The sequence below is a fragment of the Corythoichthys intestinalis genome, chromosome 18 (assembly GCF_030265065.1).
Source record: "Corythoichthys intestinalis isolate RoL2023-P3 chromosome 18, ASM3026506v1, whole genome shotgun sequence".
NCBI lineage: Eukaryota > Metazoa > Chordata > Actinopteri > Syngnathiformes > Syngnathidae > Corythoichthys > Corythoichthys intestinalis.
Genome location: NC_080412.1, coordinates 40,848,269 through 40,869,565, shown reverse-complemented (window position 1 = coordinate 40,869,565; position 21,297 = coordinate 40,848,269). Strand labels below are relative to the sequence as shown.

General features: G+C 41.8%; 1 protein-coding gene across 6 annotated transcripts in view; it reads left to right on the top strand.

Annotated features, from left to right (window-relative positions):
* Window positions 1–19,974, top strand: part of LOC130906077 (gamma-aminobutyric acid receptor subunit beta-2-like) — a 218,364-nt gene extending 198,390 nt beyond the window's left edge. For all 6 annotated transcript variants that reach the window (XM_057819990.1, XM_057819987.1, XM_057819986.1 and 3 more), the window contains 3 exons: window positions 11,290–11,534; window positions 15,143–15,283; window positions 18,565–19,974. In XM_057819990.1, coding sequence (XP_057675973.1) covers window positions 11,290–11,534; window positions 15,143–15,283; window positions 18,565–18,909 — 731 coding nt within the window. In that variant the 3' untranslated portion in view covers window positions 18,910–19,974. The remainder of the gene's footprint in view (window positions 1–11,289; window positions 11,535–15,142; window positions 15,284–18,564) is intronic.
* Window positions 19,975–21,297: the final 1,323 nt, after the last annotated feature.

Genomic DNA, 21,297 nt, shown 5'->3' with positions numbered 1-21,297 from the left:
CAGGGAGGCTGAGAAGTGTGATGTTTCTATAGTTAGAAAACACTGTCCGGTCTCCCGTCTTAAAAAGGGGGACCACCACCATAGGCGGATCTACTATTCAGGCGAAGTCGACGATCGCCTTAGGCCCCCAACCAGTAGGGGGCCCCCAATCAGCTGCCCTTGCCCCATCAAGCAACGGCTTGGGCCACCGGAGCCAGCAGTACCCCTAACTATTCGTCATGTATAATTATGTCAGCATACCAAACAAACAAATAACAAAACAAAAAAGAAAACCATTTTAATGCTACATTTATATTATCTCCCCCCCACACACACGAACTACAATGGACTGTTCCACGACGACGACGGACAGAGTATCAGTCACTTAGCTTCATTTAGCGCCGTTTAGCATCGCTTAGCTCCGCTTAGCTGTTCGTTGGCTTCACTTAGCTCTCCCGCGGTTTTCACGCCACTAAGCTCGCTATTTTTACAGCTCACCTGCTACTTTGCAAGTAGGCTATCATTTATTTCGAACACATGAGCGAACATGCTCTCCATGAGCCAAAGTGCAGTGAGGGAGAAGTTGAGAACAGGCCTCTAATGCCTCTTTCAACTTTCTTCTTCTTCACACCGAACATAAAATACACGATAGCACATCCTGTGGCGAAACAATGTAGTACAGTTCCAATCAGTCATACAATATCACTCAACAGCTGGTTAACAGCAAAAGCACGTCATGTTTGTCATATAAATAATGATTTCTGGAGTTAATCCCACATACTTCAGAATTAATATTATAATATGTTGAGTAAATACAACATGATACAGATTTTACACTAAGAATAGCTGTCAAATGACACTCATCATGAAAAATATGATTGGCAATGAATAATTATTATAACTATTATTAAAGATTTCCCGATCGATCGGGTCCAATAATGTCATTTTCAAAGTATCGGAATCGGCAAAAAAATATCGGACATGCCTTTTTTTAATATATATATATATATATATATATATATATATATATATATATATATATTTTTTTTTTTTTTAACATAAATCGTTTTCTAATTGTATTTAACGTTAAAGACAAAATGTCTTACACTCATCCAGAGTAGTTTTGGCTTAAAGTAGGGCTGTCAAATTTATTGCGTTAACGGCGATAATTAATTTTTTTTAAATTATCAACTTAAGTAATAAACGCATGCGCTGCACGGCCCACTCACGTATTGTCGCGTTCAATCTATAAAGAAGCCGTTTTACCTATAGATAGCGCTAAAAGGCAGCGTATAATGAGTAGGGAGAATTTTAACAGCCTTTGGAGCCATTTTTTGTGTGGCTAAAGCCTTGCAATACCTCTCTCAGCATTTAAATATAACGTTGGATTGTGGGAAAGAAAGGTAATAGGTGATCATTTTCCTAACACCCCATGTTCTTTCCCAACGCAGATAAGATATATCAATTGGTAGCCCTACACACAGTCATGGTTGCACTTCCCATCATGCATTTGGGAAGAAGTTAAATGGCTACAGTATCATTTACTGAAAGCTCAACAAATGCTCTAGATGGCAATATTTAGTCACAATATACAAAGTCACATTTATCCTTTAAGAATTACAAGTCTTTCTATCCATGGATCCCTCTCACAGAAAGAATGTTAATAATGTAAATGCCATCTTGAGGATTTATTGCCATAATAAACATATACAGTACTTATGTACAGTATGTTGAATGTATATATTCGTCCGAGTTTTCTTCATTTTTTTCTTAATGCATTGCCAAAATGTATATGATCGGGAAAAATAATCGGGAATGATTGGAATTCAATCAGGAGCACAAAAAAAAAAGCAATCGGATCGGGAAATATCGGGATCGGCAGATACTCGAGCTAAAACGATCGGGATCGGATCGGGAGCAAAAAACATGATCGGAACAACCCTAATTATAATACTACTGTTATATATAGTAGTATACTATAATAATATTGCTAGAATTTTTTTTAAGGAATTGTTTTGAATAATGTTGGAAAGGCAAAATCAGTGTTCTGAATCTGTTTACTTTCCATTCTTTTGCACTAGTAAATGCAACAGCATTTAACCTCATTGTTTATTTGTGACTAATCAGGAGAAAATTTGTCGTTTAGGACAGCCCTAGTGTACCAGAACATATTTCCTTCACACCCTTCTCACCTTTTTAACCCCTGACCCATGAAGAGAGCCCCTGGATATGTTCGCCTTAGGCCCCAAAATTGCCAAGTCCGCCACTGACCACCACCCCGGTCTGCCACCCAGTGGCATTGTCCCCAATGTCCAGGCGATGTTATAGAAGCTAAGCTTGAGAACGATAAACCGATACAACCGGATATCCGGTATTACAAGTGAGAGATACAGCTGTATCGATTGTAAAGTTACCATTCGACAGTAATTAGCCATTAAATATTCAATGAACCGATAGTAGAGACAGAATTCGGCTGTCGCGAGCACAAGAATCGGCTTCTAATGCCTAGTTCAATGCATTGCTTAATGGGATAGTAATTTAGCTTTTACTTCACCTGCTGCGCTTGTGTCTTTCACCACACAGCGCACTTAGATTGAGACCGCACGCATGATATAATATGGACAAGCACAACTCACGGTCGGGTCGTGGTTGCCTCAGAAGAACCGCAACTAGTCGCCGTCATTACCCGATCGTAACGGGCGTGTCATAACAACGCGAGAGCTAACAAAACCACTGTAACGCACGCTCCGTAGCGTTTTCTTCACAGCCCAAAACAAAACAAGTAGGGGCAACGAAGCAACATGCTAAAACAATGGACAGTTTGAGCACCGACGCCAGCGACGTGCAGCGATTGATTTTCAACGCACCCAGGAAAACAAAAGTCAGACTTTGAAGTGAGGAAGGCAGCCAGATCTGTTCGCATGGGACAGAGCTAGTGTGAAGTGTGGCGCGGTACCGAGATCATGAGTTTTTAACCCTGAAAAATAACCCACTACAATGGTGGAAAGGGCAGCACGACCCTCTGGAGATTTTTTTTCCCCACGAAACGCGGTCTACTTAAACATGAACATGTGGATTAGTTGACTTTCCTCAAGACAAAATCTGCCCTTCAAAAAAGATATGGACAGTGATGAGGAGTAAAAAATGTGGAAACACAGGCATAAGTGAAAGACTTTGCTGTGTATAAGGTTAAAGTAATGATTATTGAGCTGTCTAAAATGCCATTTTTTTATTCCCCCAATTATACCAGTGGTAAAGCATAATTTATTATTTATTTATGATAACATTGCAGGTTTAATTCTTTTTTTTTCTAGAGCTGCCGCATATAATTAATATTTTTTATTTGTAAGATGTTTACGTTGAAAGTTTGCACTTAAATTACTCACCTCTTGTCTTCAAAACACCAGGAAATACAGTAATTGAATTACTGCACTTTATTGTTGTCTGTCACTGAAGTTTTATTATCATTCCCATCCAACAAAATGACGGTCATATCGTAAGCCTTAATTTTTTTTTCATAAAAAAAATAAAACATAACATTGGTATGAAATTTTGTTGTTTAAGCTAACTCTTGGGACATGGAATGTCACCTCTCTGGCAGGGAAGGAGCCTGAGCTGGTGGGTGAGGCAGAGAAATTCCGACTAGATATAGTTGGACTCTCCTCCACACACAGCTTGGGTTCTGGTACCAATCCTCTCGAGAGGGGTTGGACTCTCTTCCACTCTGGAGTTGCCCACGGTGAGAGGCGCCGAGCAGGTGTGGGCATACTTATTGCCCCCCGGCTTGGTGCCTGTACGTTGGGGTTTACCCCGGTAGACGAGAGGGTAGCCTCCCTCCGCCTTCGGGTGGGGGGACGGGTTTTGACTATTGTTTGCGCTTATGCACCGAACAGCAGCTCAGAATACCCACCCTTTTTGGAGTCCTTGGAGGGTGTGCTGGAGAGCGCCCCCTCTGGGGACTCCCTCGTTCTACTGGGGGACTTCAACGCTCACGTGGGCAATGACAGTGAGACCTGGAGGGGCGTGATTGGGAGGAACGGCCCCCCCGATCAGAACCCGAGTGGTGTTCTGTTATTGGACTTCTGTGCTCGTCACGGTTTGTCCATAACGAACACCATGTTCAAACATAGGGGTGTCCATATGTGCACTTGGCACCAGGACACCCTAGGCCGCAGTTCAATGATCGACTTTGTAATCGTGTCATCGGACTTGCGGCCACATGTTTTGGACACTCGGGTGAAGAGAGGGGCGGAGCTGTCAACTGATCACCACCTGGTGGTGTGTTGGCTCCGATGGCGGGGGAAGTTGCTGGCCAGACCCGGCAGGCCCAAACGCATTGTGAGGGTCTGCTGGGAACGACTGGCGGAATCCCCTGTCAGAAAGAGTTTCAACACCCACCTCCGGCAGAACTTCTCCCTTGTCCCGGGGGAGGTGGGGGACATTGAGTCCGAGTGGGCCATGTTCCGCACCTCCATTGTTGAGGCGGCCGATCAGAGCTGTGGCCGTAAGGTGGTTGGTGCCTGTCGGGGCGGCAATCCCCGAACCCGCTGGTGGACACCAGTGGTAAGGGATGCCGTCAAGATGAAGAAGGAGGCCTATCGGGCCTTTTTGGCCTGTGGGACTCCGGAGGCAGCTGACAGGTACCGGCTGGCCAAGCGGACTGCGGCTTCGGCGGTCGCTGAGGCAAAAACTCGGACATGGGAGGAGTTCGGCGAGGCCATGGAAAACGACTTCCGGACGGCTTCGAGGAAATTCTGGTCCACCATCCGGCGTCTGAGGAGAGGGAAGCAGTGCACCATTAACACTGTGTATAGTGAAGATGGTGTATTGCTGACCTCGACTCGGGACGTCGTGAGTCGGTGGGGAGAATACTTCGAAGCCCTCCTCAATTCCACCGACACGCCTTCCTTTGAGGAAGCAGGGTCTGGGGACTCTGAGGTGGGCTCTTTGATCTCTGGGGTTGAAGTCACTGAGGCAGTTGGTAAGCTCCTCGGTGGCAAGGCCCCGGGGGTAGATGAGATCCGCCCGGAGTTCCTAAAGGCTCTGGATGTTGTAGGGCTGTCATGGCTGACACGCCTCTACAACATCGCGTGGACATCGGGGACAGTGCCTCTGGATTGGCAGACCGGGGTGTGTTCCAATTATAGAGGGATCACACTCCTCAGCCTCCCCGGTAAAGTCTATTCAGGGGTGCTGGAGAGGAGGGTCCGTCGGGAAGTCGAATCTCGGATTCAGGAGGAGCAGTGTGGTTTTCGTCCCGGCCGTGGAACAGTGGAGCAGCTCTACACCCACGGCTGGGTCCTTGAGGGTGCATGGGAGTTCGCCCAACCAGTCTACATGTGTTTTGTGGATTTGGAGAAGACGTTCGACCGTGTGCCTAGGGGAGTCCTGTGGAGGGTACTCCGGGAGTACGGGGTACCGAGCCCCTTGGTAAGGGCTGTTCGGTCCCTGTACGACCGGTGTCAGAGTCTGGTCCGCATTGCCGGCAGTAAGTCGAATTCGTTCCCAGTGAGGATTGGACTCCGCCAAGGCTGCCCTTTGTCACCGATTCTGTTCATAATTTTTATGGACAGAATTTCTAGGCGCAGCCGAAGCGTTGAGGGTGTCCGGTTTGGTGGCCTCAGCATTGCATCTCTGCTTTTTGCAGATGATGTGGTGCTGTTGGCTTCATCAAGCCGTGACCTCCAACTCTCATTGGGGCGGTTCGCAGCCGAGTGTGAAGCGGTTGGGATGAAGATCAGCACCTCCAAATCTGAGACCATGGTCCTCAGCCGGAAAAGGGTGGCATGCCCTCTCCGGGTCGGGGAGGAGATCCTGCCCCAAGTGGAGGAGTTCAAGTATCTTGGGGTCTTGTTCACGAGTGAGGGTAGGAGGGAGCGGGAGATTGACAGGCGGATCGGTGCAGCGTCTGCAGTGATGCGGACTCTGCACCGGTCCGTTGTGGTGAAGAAGGTTTACCGGTCGATTTACCGGTCGATCTACGTTCCTACCCTCACCTATGGTCACTAGCTGTGGGTCGTGACCGAAAGAACAAGATCCCGGATACAAGCGGCCGAAATGAGTTTCCTCCGCAGGGTGTCCGGGCTCTCCCTTAGAGATAGGGTGAGAAGCTCGGTCATCCGGGAGGGGCTTGGTGTCGAGCCGCTACTCCTCCGCGTTGAGAGGAGCCAGTTGAGGTGGCTCGGGCATCTGGTTCGAATGCCTCCTGGACGCCTCCCTGGAGAGGTGTTCCGGGCATGTCCCACCGGCGGGAGGCCCCGGGGTCGACCCAGGACACGCTGGAGAGACTATGTTGCTCAGCTGGCCTGGGAACGCCTTGGAATCCCGCCGGAGGAGCTGGCTGAAGTGGCTGGGGAGAGGGAAGTCTGGGCTTCCCTGCTGAAGCTGCTGCCCCCGCGACCCGACCCCGGAATAAGCGGAAGATAATGGATGGATGGATGGATGGATGGATGGATGGATGGATGGATGGATGGATGGATGGATGGATGGATGGATGGATGGATGGATGGATGGATGGATGGAATTTTGTTATTGGAAATGTGGTCTTTTTTATATGTTTAAAATACGGTGCGAACACACACAACAAATGTTTACTGTCGTATCGTTTTCACTCTGTATCGAACCGTATCGTTCTTAAACTGTATCAAATCGTATCGAATCGCTCGGCCATAAAAATGTATCGTTTTTTAATCGAATCGTAACCTGTGTATCTAGATACATATCGAATCGGCTTCATGCCAGAGATTCCCAACCCTAATAGAAGCATGTCAGCCATCCAGAGCCTTTAGGAACTCCGGGCGGCAGTTGCCACCCCATACCACCCTGATGGATGCGCCCCTGTTTACTAGAGTCTCAAATTGTCATGCATGGTTACTGCGAGCTCATGAGCAAACTGTAGAGGCTTATTTTTCCTCCGAAAGCTTGCTAAAACTCAATAATTATCTCTCCAAACCACTCATTACAGTCATTTTTCAAAAGTTCTCATTCCAGAAACAAAAGTCAGTCAGTTCGATAATGATGAAAAAATGCACCTTTTACAGGAAATGCAAATACATTCATCAAAATGAGTATATTTATAATGTGCAACTCGGTTGATCATAATCAACCGTTTTTCACAATTTCGGTGAGACGATTTTCTCCCGTCAACCTTGATTATGTAAATGGCAACATAGCTTCAGAGTTTTTTTTCGATACGCTTGCTGTTTGTTGCAAGCTCCCTGTCTTGTTTTGACCTGACACGATACTGCTAGCTTCATCCATCCTTCTACCCATCCCTCGATTTAGTCGACAAGGCAATTTTGCTGATTGAAGACTGAGCTGCATTTAGTGATTTGGGGGTGGGTGGGCATGGATCGGGGGCATCGACAGGATTTAATGAAAAAAGGTAATGCCTCATAATGAAATCGGGTCAGCTGGAGGGCTCAATATTTAGTCACCCCTCAATCTGTATGACATTCACAAACCTTTTTACCAAACTTGTTTTTTGACTGAAACATGTGTCTGCTTCCCTTTTCAGCTGCAATTCTATTTAGAGCAATGTGACACATGTATAATAATTAGCTATTTTTTACCAAAGGTACTGAGAGGATTTAGGATACGTTCCAAAAGCTGACACCACATTTAATGAATCTTGTCTAATAATACACTGCAATGCGTTTGAGTCATACGAGACAGATTTCTGGTAGACCTCTGTGAAAGTCACTACAAGTAAAACTCGAAGATCATTTAAATGCAAGATCAATCCAGTAACCATCCCCGAAGCCTTTGAAAGCATCCACAACTTTTCACAGCTGGAGTTCTCTCCTAATGAACAAGACCAAGGTTGACATACGCATTGAAAATGGAGTATTAGTTTGCCTCCAAATTAAAGATTTAAATTTAGAGTTAAATTTCATGGACTTTGACAGGATCAATAAAGCAAAGATGTGGTTTCTTCGGGATAAGAATTAAGTTTTGTTGGAGTAAATGTACCAACGAAATTTCAGTTGTCTGAAAATGACTATTTAACCGATAACCGATATCCCAATATTGTCCAACTCCAAAAATCCGATACCGATATCAAACCAATACCGATATATGCAGTCGCAGACCTAAAATATTATGGCTTATTGTATTGTGATACCCCACTGGACGCTTTAATAATGAGATACAGTGGGGCAAATAAGTATTTAGTCAACCACCAATTGTGCAAGTTCTCCTACTTGAAAAGATTAGAGAGGCCTGTAATTGTCAACATGGGTAAACCTCAACCATGAGAGACAGAATGTGGGAAAAAAACTGAAATCACATTGCTTGATTTTTAAAGAATTTATTTTCAAATTAAAGTGGAAAATAAGTATTTGGTCATCTACAAACAAGCAAGATTTCTGGCTGTCAAAGAGGTGTAACTTCTTCTAACAAGGTCTAACGAGGTCTAACGAGGCTCCACTCGTTACCTGCATTAAGGGCACCTGTTTTAGCTCATTATCGGTATAAAAGACACCTGTCCACAACTTCAGTCAGTCACACTCCAAACTCCACTATGGCCAAGACCAAAGAGCTGTCGAAGGACACCAGAGACAAAATTGTAGACTTGCATCAGGCTGGGAAGACTGAATCTGCAATAGGTAAAACGCTTGGTGTAAAGAAATCAACTGTGGGAACAGTTATTATAAAATGGAAGACATACAAGACCACTAATAAACTCCCTCGATCTGGGGCTTCATGCAAGATCTGACCCCGTGGTGTCAAAATGATAACAAGAACGGTGAGCAAAAATCCCAGAACCACACGGGGGGACCAAGTGAATGACCTACAGAGAGCTGAAACCACAGTAACAAAGGCTACTATCAGTAACACAATGCGCTGCCAGGGACTCCAATCCTGCAGTGCCAGACGTGTCCCCCTGCTGAAGCCAGTACACGTCCAGGCCCGTCTGCGGTTCGCTAGAGAGCATTTGGATGATCCAGAAGAGGATTAGGAGAATATGGTATGGTCAGATGAAACCAAAATAGAACTTTTTTGTAGAAACACAGGTTCTCGTGTTTGGAGGAGAAATAATACTGAATTGCATCCGAAGAACACCATACCCACTGTGAAGCATGGGGGTGGAAACATCATGCTTTGGGGCTGTTTTTTCTGCAAAGGGACCAGGACGACTGATCTGTGTAAAGGACAGAATGAATGGGGCCATGGGGTATCGGGAGATTTTGAGTGAAAATCTCCTTCCATCAGCGAGGGCATTGAAGATGTGACGTGGCTGGGTCTTTCAGCATGACAATGATCCCAAACAAGAGTGGCTTCGTAAGAAGCATTTCAAGGTCCTAGAGTGGCTTAGCCAGTCTCCAGATCTCAACCCCATAGAAAATCTTTGAAGGAAGTTGAAAGTCCTTTTTGCCCAACGACAGCCCCATACACATCACTGCTCTAGAGGAGATCTGCAGGGAGGAATGGGCCAAAATACCAGCAACAGTGTGTGAAAAGTTTGTGAAGAGTTACAGAAAATGTTTGGCCACCGTTATTACCAACAAAGGGAACATAACAAAGTATTGAGATGAACTTCTGGTATTGACCAAATACTTATTTTCCACCATGATTTGCAAATAAATTCTTTAAAATCAAACAATGTGATTTTCTGGGGGGTTTTCCGCATTCTGTCTCTCATGGTTGAGGTTTACCCATGTTGACAATTACAGGCCTCTCTAATAATTGATTTTCAAGTGGGAGAACTTGTACAATTATTGGTTGACTAAATACTTATTTGCCCCAAGGTATGTAACAACTTCAAGGTTTTTCAAATAAACATGCTCCGAAAAATAAGACAACTTCAACTGCAGTTATGGGAAAAGTGCTTATATCCCACCACTATATTAATTGTTGAACTCAAAATACCGAAATACCGAAATTTTCGGACTATAATGCACACATGACTGAAGCTGACACCCACCAAATTTGACACGAAAATGGCAATTGTTCATTAATAAGCCGCACTGGACTATAAGCCGCAACTGTCCTGACTGTATTATGGGATATTTACACCAAAAGATGTTAGCGGTAACACTTTATTTGACAGCGGCATCACAAGACTGTCATAAGACCAAATGAACCACCATGATTCAAGAAGCTTCATTTGGCCATCACTGTTGGGGAAGACAGTAAACCTCTGTCAACACTGTTGTCATCCAACATGCCTCCTAGCATGCATTGCAGCGCTATAGAAGATTTTGGTAACACATTTGACAGTGGTGCTATAAGACTGTCATAAGACCATTATAACTATGACATGACACTTCCATGAGCATTAATGAATGCTTATGACAGATGTTATTTTGTGTCATCCGGCAAATTATTTCTTTTGAATGGATGTAAAAGATCCAAGCTGGACATATTGGTGACATAATTTGCTTGATGACATCTGTAATAAGCATTCATTAATACCCATGATAGTTTTATGTCATAATTATGATGGTCTTATTGTAGTCATATGATGACGCTGTCAAATAAAGTGTTGCCTACTAACCCAAACAAATCAACTAATAAGTCGAACCGGACTATGAGCAACAGGATTCAAAATGAGGGGGAAAAGTAGCGGCTTATAGTCCGAAAATTACATTAGTGCAAAAATCTGTTTTCTGGATCAAGTGCGAGTGCAAAGTGCCAATGAGGCACTTATTTTGAACAAATCAGGTCAGTAAAGTTGAATTTGTCATCTTTATCTTGACAAGTGCACTGATACTTTTTTGTAAAAAGAAAACAACAAAACATTGTGTCAATCATATAAAATAAAGTCACAAAATAAAGCAAACACTAAGTGTCATTTTCTATAGCAATTGGTACTACCTGTAGCAAGCAATGAAATGATGTAAACACACTTCACCACAAATGCAAATAAAACGAAATACACAATATACTACACAACGCTCAAAAACATAAAACAAAGGAAGGATTTACCTTACAAGTCACCAACAAAGTGGTGAGAAGGCAAGAACTGGCTGCAGATGTTCGCTTGTCCATTTAGCTCTCTCTATTCGCAATGAGATCACATCGACATATACGTTAGCAGAATTTGCTGGAACTAATTACACCTAAGCACCAGCAGGGTGTGAAAAAAAACACCAAAAACACAGGCAGGCAAATACGAGAAAATGACAGCACTGCCATGTGCATATTGGCCCAAAACCGACATTGAAAAAACGATGTTGATATTATCCAATATCATTTTAAAATGCTTTTATTGGCCTTTTATTTTGTCCGATTTAACACTCTTGAAAATCTTCCGATGACTCCTTGATAAAACCCTTCTGTCTATTGTTGTTTTCTTTTACACGATAGGTATTACCACTGTGCTGACCATGACTACAATCAATACCCATCTGAGAGAAACTCTCCCCAAAATCCCCTACGTCAAAGCTATTGACATGTACCTCATGGGTTGCTTCGTCTTTGTCTTTCTGGCTCTACTGGAGTACGCATTGGTCAACTACATCTTCTTTGGACGGGGTCCGCAGCGTCAGAAAAGGGCAGCAGAGAAAACCGCTATAGCCAATAATGAAAAGATGAGAATGGATCCAAATAAGGTAAGATTAGCTTAGCTTGCCACAGTTTAATGCAATCTTTCAGAAAAGACTTCTAAGAGAATTAGCTCCGAAAATAGCTAAAAATGCATGATCGGTTAAAACGTTTCAAAGACCTAAAGTTTACCACCGAGTAGTGTGAAGAACCTTCGTCCCCTAAGGTATGTGTGTTGCGAAAAGCAATACACTGGCTGACGCTGTCTTTAAACACTCCTGGCTTACGATCATGATTTCCGTGTTTTGGAAGTATTTTGAGGTGTCAAAGAAGTCTGTAAAATCTTTCCCCTGAAGTATCTCAAGGGGGCGCAATCAATGTTCCCCCTAAGCTGCGCGCTTGCGCAATCGCACACTGCTTGCACAAATTCAGTGCACAAGAAAATCTACCCAGCCCACAAAATAAAATTCAACAGAAACATGTTGTAGTGTCACTAGGACTATTGTCGGCGCCGGAGTGTCAGTGCACTCCTATTGGTCAATTCGATACGGCAACATAACGCTCCCGTTGGTAGGTTGCTACACAACAATTGTATTTAGTAGTTGTGAGGTGCATGACCTGGGTGGGTACGGAGAAAATAATGAGTGAAAAGTCAGCTAGACTCTTGCGCTGATTTACTGAGGCAACATTTCGATGCCAATTTTTCCAAGTGTTACAGTACTAATAAATATTTCATATAAGAACTAATATAATCTAGTTAAATAGACCAACAAAATATGTTTAATAAGCCATGTAACTTGCTATGATCCAAAGTTTTGAACAGGCGTGATACTGGTGTATGATCACAGTGTACAAATCTGATGTTGCTCACAGTGGTCCATAGTGTGCTCAGGGAGCTTGTGTGTCTGTTCAGACAAATAAAAAATTAGAGGGAATATTGTCCACCATGCCGAAGAATTTTTCCACCTTAGGTTTAATCATCCACTTGTCCTGCAAACTATAGTCCCTAAAAAAGTCTTGTCGCTTATCCATTTTGTAGAAACAATTGCTAATAACCTGACTTTTAATTATTCAATTGATTTCAGAAATGGCTCATATGAAAGCTCCTAAAAGACCCTCCCAAATGATGTTGAATGTACAAAAATATATTTGTTTTACTGAAAAAAGATTGATCATTTAATGAAGACATAAAGATCACATTTTGGCAAGACAAAAGTTTTGTCGCCTACAGAAAGAAGTGTGAAAATTGAACATAAAATGTACTTCAAATACAAAAATATGTTACATAACATAAGCGAATTAAGTAGTGGTGCTGTGAGATCCAAATTGAATATTTTGTTTGACTTCCATGGGCTTGAAGGACTGCATCCATGCGGTTCGGCAAGGATTCATACAATTTATTGATGAAGTCATCAGGAACATCAAAGAAAGCAGTCCTGCATGCTTCCCAGAGTTCAGCATTCTTGGGTTTCGTCTTCCATGCTTCCTCTTTCATCCTACCCATGTCTGGTGACTGGGCTGGACAGTCCTGGAGGATCTTGATCTTCTTTGCCTTAAGGAACTTTGAGGTAGAGATTGAAGTATCCGATGGAGCACCATCCTGCTGCAGAATTTGTCCCTTTTTATGGTTAGGAATGTAAGAAGCAGCTTGATATTTCAGACTATTTATGTTGCCTTCTACCCTGCAGATCTCTTGCACACCCCCATACTGGATGTAACCCCAGACCATGATTTTGCCACCACCAAACTTCACTGTTTTGTGGCAAAAGGTGGATTTTTCAGATTAATCTTCCATTAAATTACACCACAATCACCGCAAATATTGCAGGAAACCTACTGGAGCCCGCATGGATCCACGATTCACTCAGAAAACAGTGAAAGAAATATATTTTTGTACATTCAACATCATCTGAGAGGGTTTTAGCTTTCATATGAGCTATTTCTGAAACCAATTGAATAATTAAAAGTCAGGTTATTAGCAATTGTTTCTACAAAATGGATAAGCGACAAGACTTTTGTTAGGGACTGGATACAACGAGTATAAGAAGCTCCCATCATACCAACTCCTACTGTGACGGAGGCTTTTGAGAATGTGAAAATGTTTCCTCGTGATAGCGCTAAGGCAAAAGTCATCAATCGGAAAATAAGGAAATTTGAAAAAAAAAAAAATAATAATAATAATAATTAATTAATTTAAAAAATGAAGTGTTTCCAATATTTAGTTATCGGTTTCGGTTAATAATTTTGCTTTCGGTACATCCCTTAAGACAGTACTTCTCAAATGGTGGGGCGCGCCCCCCCAGGGGGGCGCAGCGCGATGCCAGGGGTGGCGCAAGTGACCTCGGGGAACATGCTTTTTTTTTTTTTTTTTTTTTTGCCGTACTAGAATAAAGTGTACTTGGACACCCACTCCGTGGGTGGCAGTGGCGCTCTCATTTTCAAAGTGCGTGCAGTATTTTTGAAGTAAGCAAGAGCACACGGAAGAGACTCATGCAGAGCTGGACTCATGCAGCGACCCACTGTCTTCTCCGGTTCTCACGTGTCCGGCCGAGAAGTGCCGTTTTCGGCTTGGGATCGTCACGACCACCGCTCTCACCTACAGTTCTCCCTCGGCTGCCGAGAATGCGCTTTTTTCGGGCCGTTTGCCTTTTGGCTTTGACTTTTAATATAGTGGGAAATGAGGAAAGACCACTGTTTACTGAGTCTAAAAATGATTATAGCGGAGAGTCTGAAGCCAAATCAGTTAAGACGCCACTTAAAGACATTAGACCTCAATCTAATTGATAAGCCGCTTGATTGTTTTTCAACGAAAACGTGCCGAATATTGCCAATTGTCACAATCGTCCCGCTTTGTCAGTGTTATATCAGTAAACCAATGAGCACTGTGGTGAATCAGCGAAAATAAAAACTTTCCTTCTGTCCAAAGACCCGCCCCCCCCCCCCCCGTATTCAGTTTTGGTTTTTTCGGTCAAATTTTTTGGCATGTTGTCCTGAAGAGTAAATGTTTCTAATCATTTTGAATTTGTTATTATTTACTGATTTTATTACATTTTATTTTTCAGTATCAAATGGTCAAAAATGTACCTTGAGTGTATTTTTACAGTTTGGATGTGACTTTTTTTTTTTTTAACTTCTGGCAAATTGATGCACGTTGTCTTTTCTGTTACAAGCAAAACAATGTTAATAAAGTTATACTTTATTATAAGTTGATCTGTTACTTTTTTTCTTTAATAGAAAAAAAGGACACAATGTTAGGCTGAGGCGTACTTATAATATTACTATTATAGACAAATTATACTATTTACAGTGGCGGCAGAGAGCTGGGGGGCGCGAAACATTTACGTCTTCCTTGGGGGGGCGTAACAGAAAATAATTGAGAAGCACTGCCTTAAGAGATTAGTTTTATAATACAGTTAAAAATCTATTAGGATTTGGAGGTGCAAAAATCTAAAATATTGGGTTCAACTAGATGTCTAATAACACATTGAATTGGTAGTTAAAACAACATACTCATGCCTGTTAAACAAATACAAATATACTGTAGGTTTCTGTAACTGAAGGAGCAATTATAGTACAATATAAACTGCATGTTGTTGCCAACTTATATCCACCCACAGAAGCAAAACTCATACTCTTTGACTGGCTAAGTAACCATGGTGAGTGTGTGCGCTTGCAGTGGCTGGTGGGTAGTGTGGTTGGCCGAGATGACACCTTGTATGCGAGGATGAAACAAAGGGATCTCGATGGTCATGACTCAATGTGGGAACCCATCTTTATGGATGATGCAGCCATCGGACTGGGCGACCAAAAAAATAAGGTAACGAAAATCGAAGCAGCTCTGACTTCGAGTTATTGTTGTACATACTCAAGTTATAAAATGCCATCAAATCTGATTCACTCATATCAAGGTATATTACATGTAGGGTTGCCAACTCCCTGGGAAAAGAAAGGGGCTTCTCATTGTTTGAGCCCGCCGGCGTGATAATCGTCACCCTTTAGTTAATTATTTATTTTACTCAAACCTAAATTAATTAGGTGCATATTTGAGTAATATAAGCACGTGGAAAAACAATAATTATAGGCAATGTATTTTTAATGCAAAAAAAATTCTAGAATGAAATTTAAAACAGTATAATTTAACCCTTGATTAAGCTTTATGTGTGTGTTTTTGGCCATTTAATTACTTTTTTTTTTTTTTCACCTTACTGTTGGTGGGTTCCAAGTCCCCTCAGCATTCGACAAGTTTCCTGAGCGAAACATGGGCAGCCCCATCCTGGAAAATTTCTGCTCCGAACTTCCGGTTTGGAAAAAACAACATGAATTGCGGTTGAAGTAAGCAGTGTGTTGACAAAGTTAAAACTGCAAAATCAAACCAGAGGAAGCCATGGAATCTCCAAAAATGGATTCAGCAGGACGTAGATGAGACTCTTGAGACTTTCTGGACTGTGCGTGAATTCCTGGAAACGTCTATATACAGTGGGGCAAATAAGATTTTGTCAACCACTAATTGTGCAAGTTCTCCCACTTGAAAATATTCGAGAGGCCTGTAATTGTCAACATGGGTAAACCTCAACCATGAGAGACAGAATGTGGGGGGGAAAAAAAACAGAAAATCACATTGTATGATTTTTAAAGACTTTATTTCCAAATCATGGTGGAAAATAAGTATTTGGTCAATACCAAAAGTTCATCTCAATACTTTGTTATGAACCCTTTGTTGGCAATAACGGAGGCCAAACGTTTTCTGTAACTTTTCACAAGCTTTACACACACTGTTGCTGGTATTTTGGCCCATTCCTCTCTGCAGATCTCCTCTAGAGCAGTGATGTTTTGGGGCTGTCATTGGGTAGCATGGGCTTTCAACTCCCTCCACAGATTTTCTATGGGGTTGAGATCTGGAGACTGGCTAGGCCACTCCAGGACCTTGAAATGCTTCTTACGAAGCCACTCCTTTGTTGCCCTGGCTGTGTGTTTGGGATCATTGTCATGCTGAAACACCCAGCCACATCTTATCTTCAATGACCTTGCTGATGGAAGGAGATTTTCACTCAAAATCTCTCGTTGCATGGCCCCATTCATTCTTTCTTTTACACAGATCAGTCGTCCTGGTCCCTTTGCAGAAAAACAGCCCCAAAGCAAGATGTTTCCACCCCCTTGCTTCACAGTGGGTATGGTGTTCTTTGGATGCAATTCAGTATTCTTTCTCCTCCAAACACGAGAACCTGTGTTTCTACCAAAAAGTTCTATTTTGGTTTCATCTGACCATAACACATTCTCCCGGTCCTCTTCTGGATCATCCAAATGCTCTCTAGCGAACCGCAGACGGGCCTGGACGTGCACTTTCTTCAGCAGGGGGACACATCTGGCAGTGCAGGATTTGAGTCCCTGGCGGCGCATTGTGTTACTGATAGTAGCCTTTGTTACTGTGGTCCCAGCTCTCTGTAGGTCATTCACTAGGTCCCCCCGTGTGGTTCTGGGATTTTTGCTCACCGTTTTTGTTATCATTTTGACGCCACGGGGTGAAATCTTGCATGGAGGGAACATAACAAAGTATTGAGATGAACTTCTGGTATTGACCAAATACTTATTTTCCACCATGATTTGCAAATAAATTCTTTAAAAATCAAACAATGTGATTTTCTGTTTTTTTTCCACATTCTGTCTATCAAGGTTGAGGTTTACCCGTGTTGACAATTACAGGCCTCTCTAATATTTTCAAGTGGGAGAACTTGAACAATTAGCGGTTGACTAAATACTTATTTTCCCCACTGTATATATATATATATATATATATATATATATATATATATATATACACACACATATATGGTTTGAAGTGGAATGTTTTGAACAGTGTCCAGCTTCAAAGTGCCAGGGTGGACGTACTTCAACAAGGTACGCACATACAAACAAAAATAGTATGTCATTTTTTTATTGCAGATACTGATCACAGTAAAACATTTCGACAACATGATTACATTTCTTGTTTTATTTAAAATGATTGGTGCACGTGCAAAACAGGTCGATAAATCACAATTTATGAAATTATTAGAAAAATATTAACGAAGGTTGAGCACACGAGAATGTGTTATCAGACAGCAGAGCTCCGGAGCGGCTTAAGGCTTGGCGGCCTCCAGACGGGCTTTCTGCCACTGTCCTCGGTATATCAAGCTCCAATAGCGCATCTTAAAGTTGCTGCAGTTAAAAAGCTCATAGTTGGATCTCGGGATCGAGCTGACGGTCCGCCGCTAGGCGATCCACCATCTTACAGCCCCCGGGTAGAACGCACGTAGTCTCGATATACGTCCATCAACGTACAGTAAGTGTTGCTGTGAGGCACATCAACTTATCTTCCCTTGCCTAACAGCATTTTCCACCTGTAAACAAATGAAGAAAAAACTTGTAACACTTGCATTTATGTGTTGACATAATTGTGCCATCCTACACGTACTGACTAGCAAAAGGCTAGCAGGAGATAGCATCTGTTGTTGCCACAGCAGTTGTAGTAAATAATATTAAACATCATCATAATTACAGTCATCATCGCGATAGGGCTATACAAATAAAATTGAATTGAATAACAATATCAAATACTAGTTGTTTCATGCGCAAGATTTTAGCTTCAATATTTTTTTGGGAGCACCGGACACATGAAAATGCAGGGATGGAAGAACATACCTTCCATGACACAGCGGCAACATGGCTACAAAAACACCCGGTCTTTGTGGTGGTACGAGCTAGGTTCCACATCTGCCTTTATGAACATGTTGTCCCCCCATGTCGTGATGATGGCACATGGATGCGGTATTTCCAAATTGTCTTTTTTAAAGAATTTTGATAAGTAATTTTACTCCAGCTTCACTCTTGTTTTGTATGGAGAAATTGTAAAACGGAAGTTGCGAGCAGAAATGCGGAAGTACCTCGGAAACTTGTCTATAAGCTTATCAAATGATCACTATAAATTAGAATGTCGACCGATATATCGGTCGTTTCTGAATACGGAACGATTCCGTTTTTCAAGGGAAGGTTGGCAACCCTAATTACGTGTTACATTACACTTGTAAATAGGCCGTGACAAAAAGTTTCTATCTTCAACAGATGGACCCCCATGAAAACATATTGCTGAGTACTTTAGATATTAAGAACGACATGGGAATTTCAGAGCTGGCTTTGGGTCTCAATGACCCGCGGAACACCATGTTAACGTACGACAGCTCCACCCTGCAATACCGCAAAGCAGGACTAGCCCGCCACAACTTTGGCCGAAACACGCTGGAGCGTCACATGACGAAGAGGAGTCGACTAAGGAGGCGCACCTCGCAGCTCAAGATTAACATTCCAGACTTGACTGATGTCAACTCCATAGACAAATGGTCGCGGATGATCTTCCCAACTGTCTTCTCCTTTTTCAACATTGTCTACTGGCTTTATTATGTCAATTAAGACAACAAACGAACAAGTATTACTTCTTTTTGTTTTATTTACGTGCGTTATTTTTGTGTCGTAACAATGACCGACGTACTACACCCAGGACTGCATACATCATACCTATGAAAACCACACTGACTTAGTGTACACATAAAAAAAAAAAAAAAAATACACAAGGGAGAAAAACATAAAGGTGCCTGTTCTAAAGTTAGTTTTTTTTCCTTAAAATTAAACTTTTTTTTCATATACTGTACATATATATTTTTTGTATCGTTTAAAGTATTGTCAGTTATTGCCAAACGTTATATACAGTACAAGTGGGAAGATGGAATTTAAATTAATTGTTTTACTATTTGTATTGTTTGAAACTTGTGAAACAGGTCATCTGAGATGTGTAAAAGTATTATTTTACTACTAAAAAAATGTTTTCTATCAATTTCAAATAAAAACATTTACCAGATTTTTTATTTACTGTAGATCAAAGTATAATTCTCCCCCGCAAAAAAAGAAATCTCAAACAGCATAAATTGCGCACACTATGAATATTAATTCATGTTTCCATAATGGCACATAGCATACTAATCCTACTACTGTGTGAAAAAAGTTTTGCACACATACATAAAAGCACAAATATTAGCTAATTACATTATCCGCCCCTCATTACTGTGTGATTTCTTCTCCGATCTAATCATTCAATAAAATCACATAATTTACCATGAAGCATAATTAAAAAACAACAATATTTCTGTATACTTGTGGTTGTAGTTTGTTAGAAAAGGGATTTTATAAGACATTTTGCACACAAGATCTTAAAAGCCATAAAGGCTGCACCATTGTTCTAATGCTGGTGCTTGTAAAGTTATATTATGTACTTACACGTCATACTATATAATCCTATTTGCATACGAACTTTATTCAAACTTTTTAAAAACACTAATTAAAAATTATAGAACATATTTCCCCAAATGTATTGAATATTTAGGCGAAAAAGAGGGATTAAAAAAATATATAAATAATAAAATTTAAGAAACAATAGGTACAGTGGGACGAAAAAGTATCTGAATCTTTTGGAATTTCTCACATTTCAGCATAAATCACCATGAAATGTGATCTCATCTTTGTCAAAATCACACAGATGAAAAAAACTGTCTGCTTTGACTAAAACCACCCAAACCTTTATAGGTTTTCATATTTTAATGAGGATAGCATGCAAACAATGACAGAAGCGGGAAAACTACGTAAATGAACCCTCTCCCTAAGGAGACTTAAATAGCAATTGAAACCAAGCATTTTAAGTCAGGCGTGTGCCCAATTACTGATGAATGGTTTAAAGCTGCCCTGCCAACTATAAAACACACACCTGGTAAGAAATGTCTTGATGAAAAGCATTGTCTGATGTGCGTCATAGCTCGGTCAAAAGACCTCTCTGAAAACCTGCGATCAAGGATTGTTGATTTGTATAAAGCTGGGAAAGGATATAAAACCATCTCTAAAAGTCTGGATGTTCATCAATCGACAGTCAGAGAAGTTGCCTACAAATGGAGAGAGTTTGGCACTGTTGCTTCACTCCCAAGGAGTGGCCGTTGACCAGAAATGACGCCAAGAGTTCAGCGCAGAATACTCAGAGGTAAAAAAGAACCCTAGAGTGTCTGCTAAAGACTTACAGAAATAACTTGCACAGTCCATATCTCTGTGCACACATCAACTATATGTAAAACTATAGCCAAGAATGGTGTTCATGGGAGGACTCCACAGAGAAAGCCACTGCTGTCTAAAAAAAAAAATAATAATAATTGTTGCTCGTTTAATGTTTGGAAAAAGGCACTTGGACACTCCACAGAAGTTTTGGCAAAACATTATGTGGACTGATGAAACCAAAGTTGAATTGTTTGGGAGTGACACACAACGTCATGTGTAGAGGAAAAATTGAAAAGCTCACCAACAACAACACTTCGTCCCCACCGTGAAGCATGGTGGAGGGAGCATCGTGATTTGGGGCTGTTTTGCTACCTCAAGGTCTGGACAACTTGCAATCATTAATGGAAGAATGAATTCAAAAGTTTATCAGGATGTTTTGCAGAAAAACCTGAGGCCGTCTGTCAGACAGTTGAAGCTAAAAAGAGGATGAATGCTGCAAAAAGACTATGATTAGGAGATCTGAAACAATGGTTTCACAAGAAAAAAATACGTTCTGGAGTGGCCAAGTCAAAGGCCAGACCCCATTGAGATGCTGTGGCATGACCTAAAGACAGCGGTACATGCCAGACATCCCAGGAATCTGACTGACTTGTGCCAAAATGATCTGCAGCTACAGGAAGCTTCTGGTTGAAGTTATTGCTGGGGGGGCCACAAAATATTAAATGTGACGGTTCACTTATATTTCCCCCGTCTGTCATTGTTTGC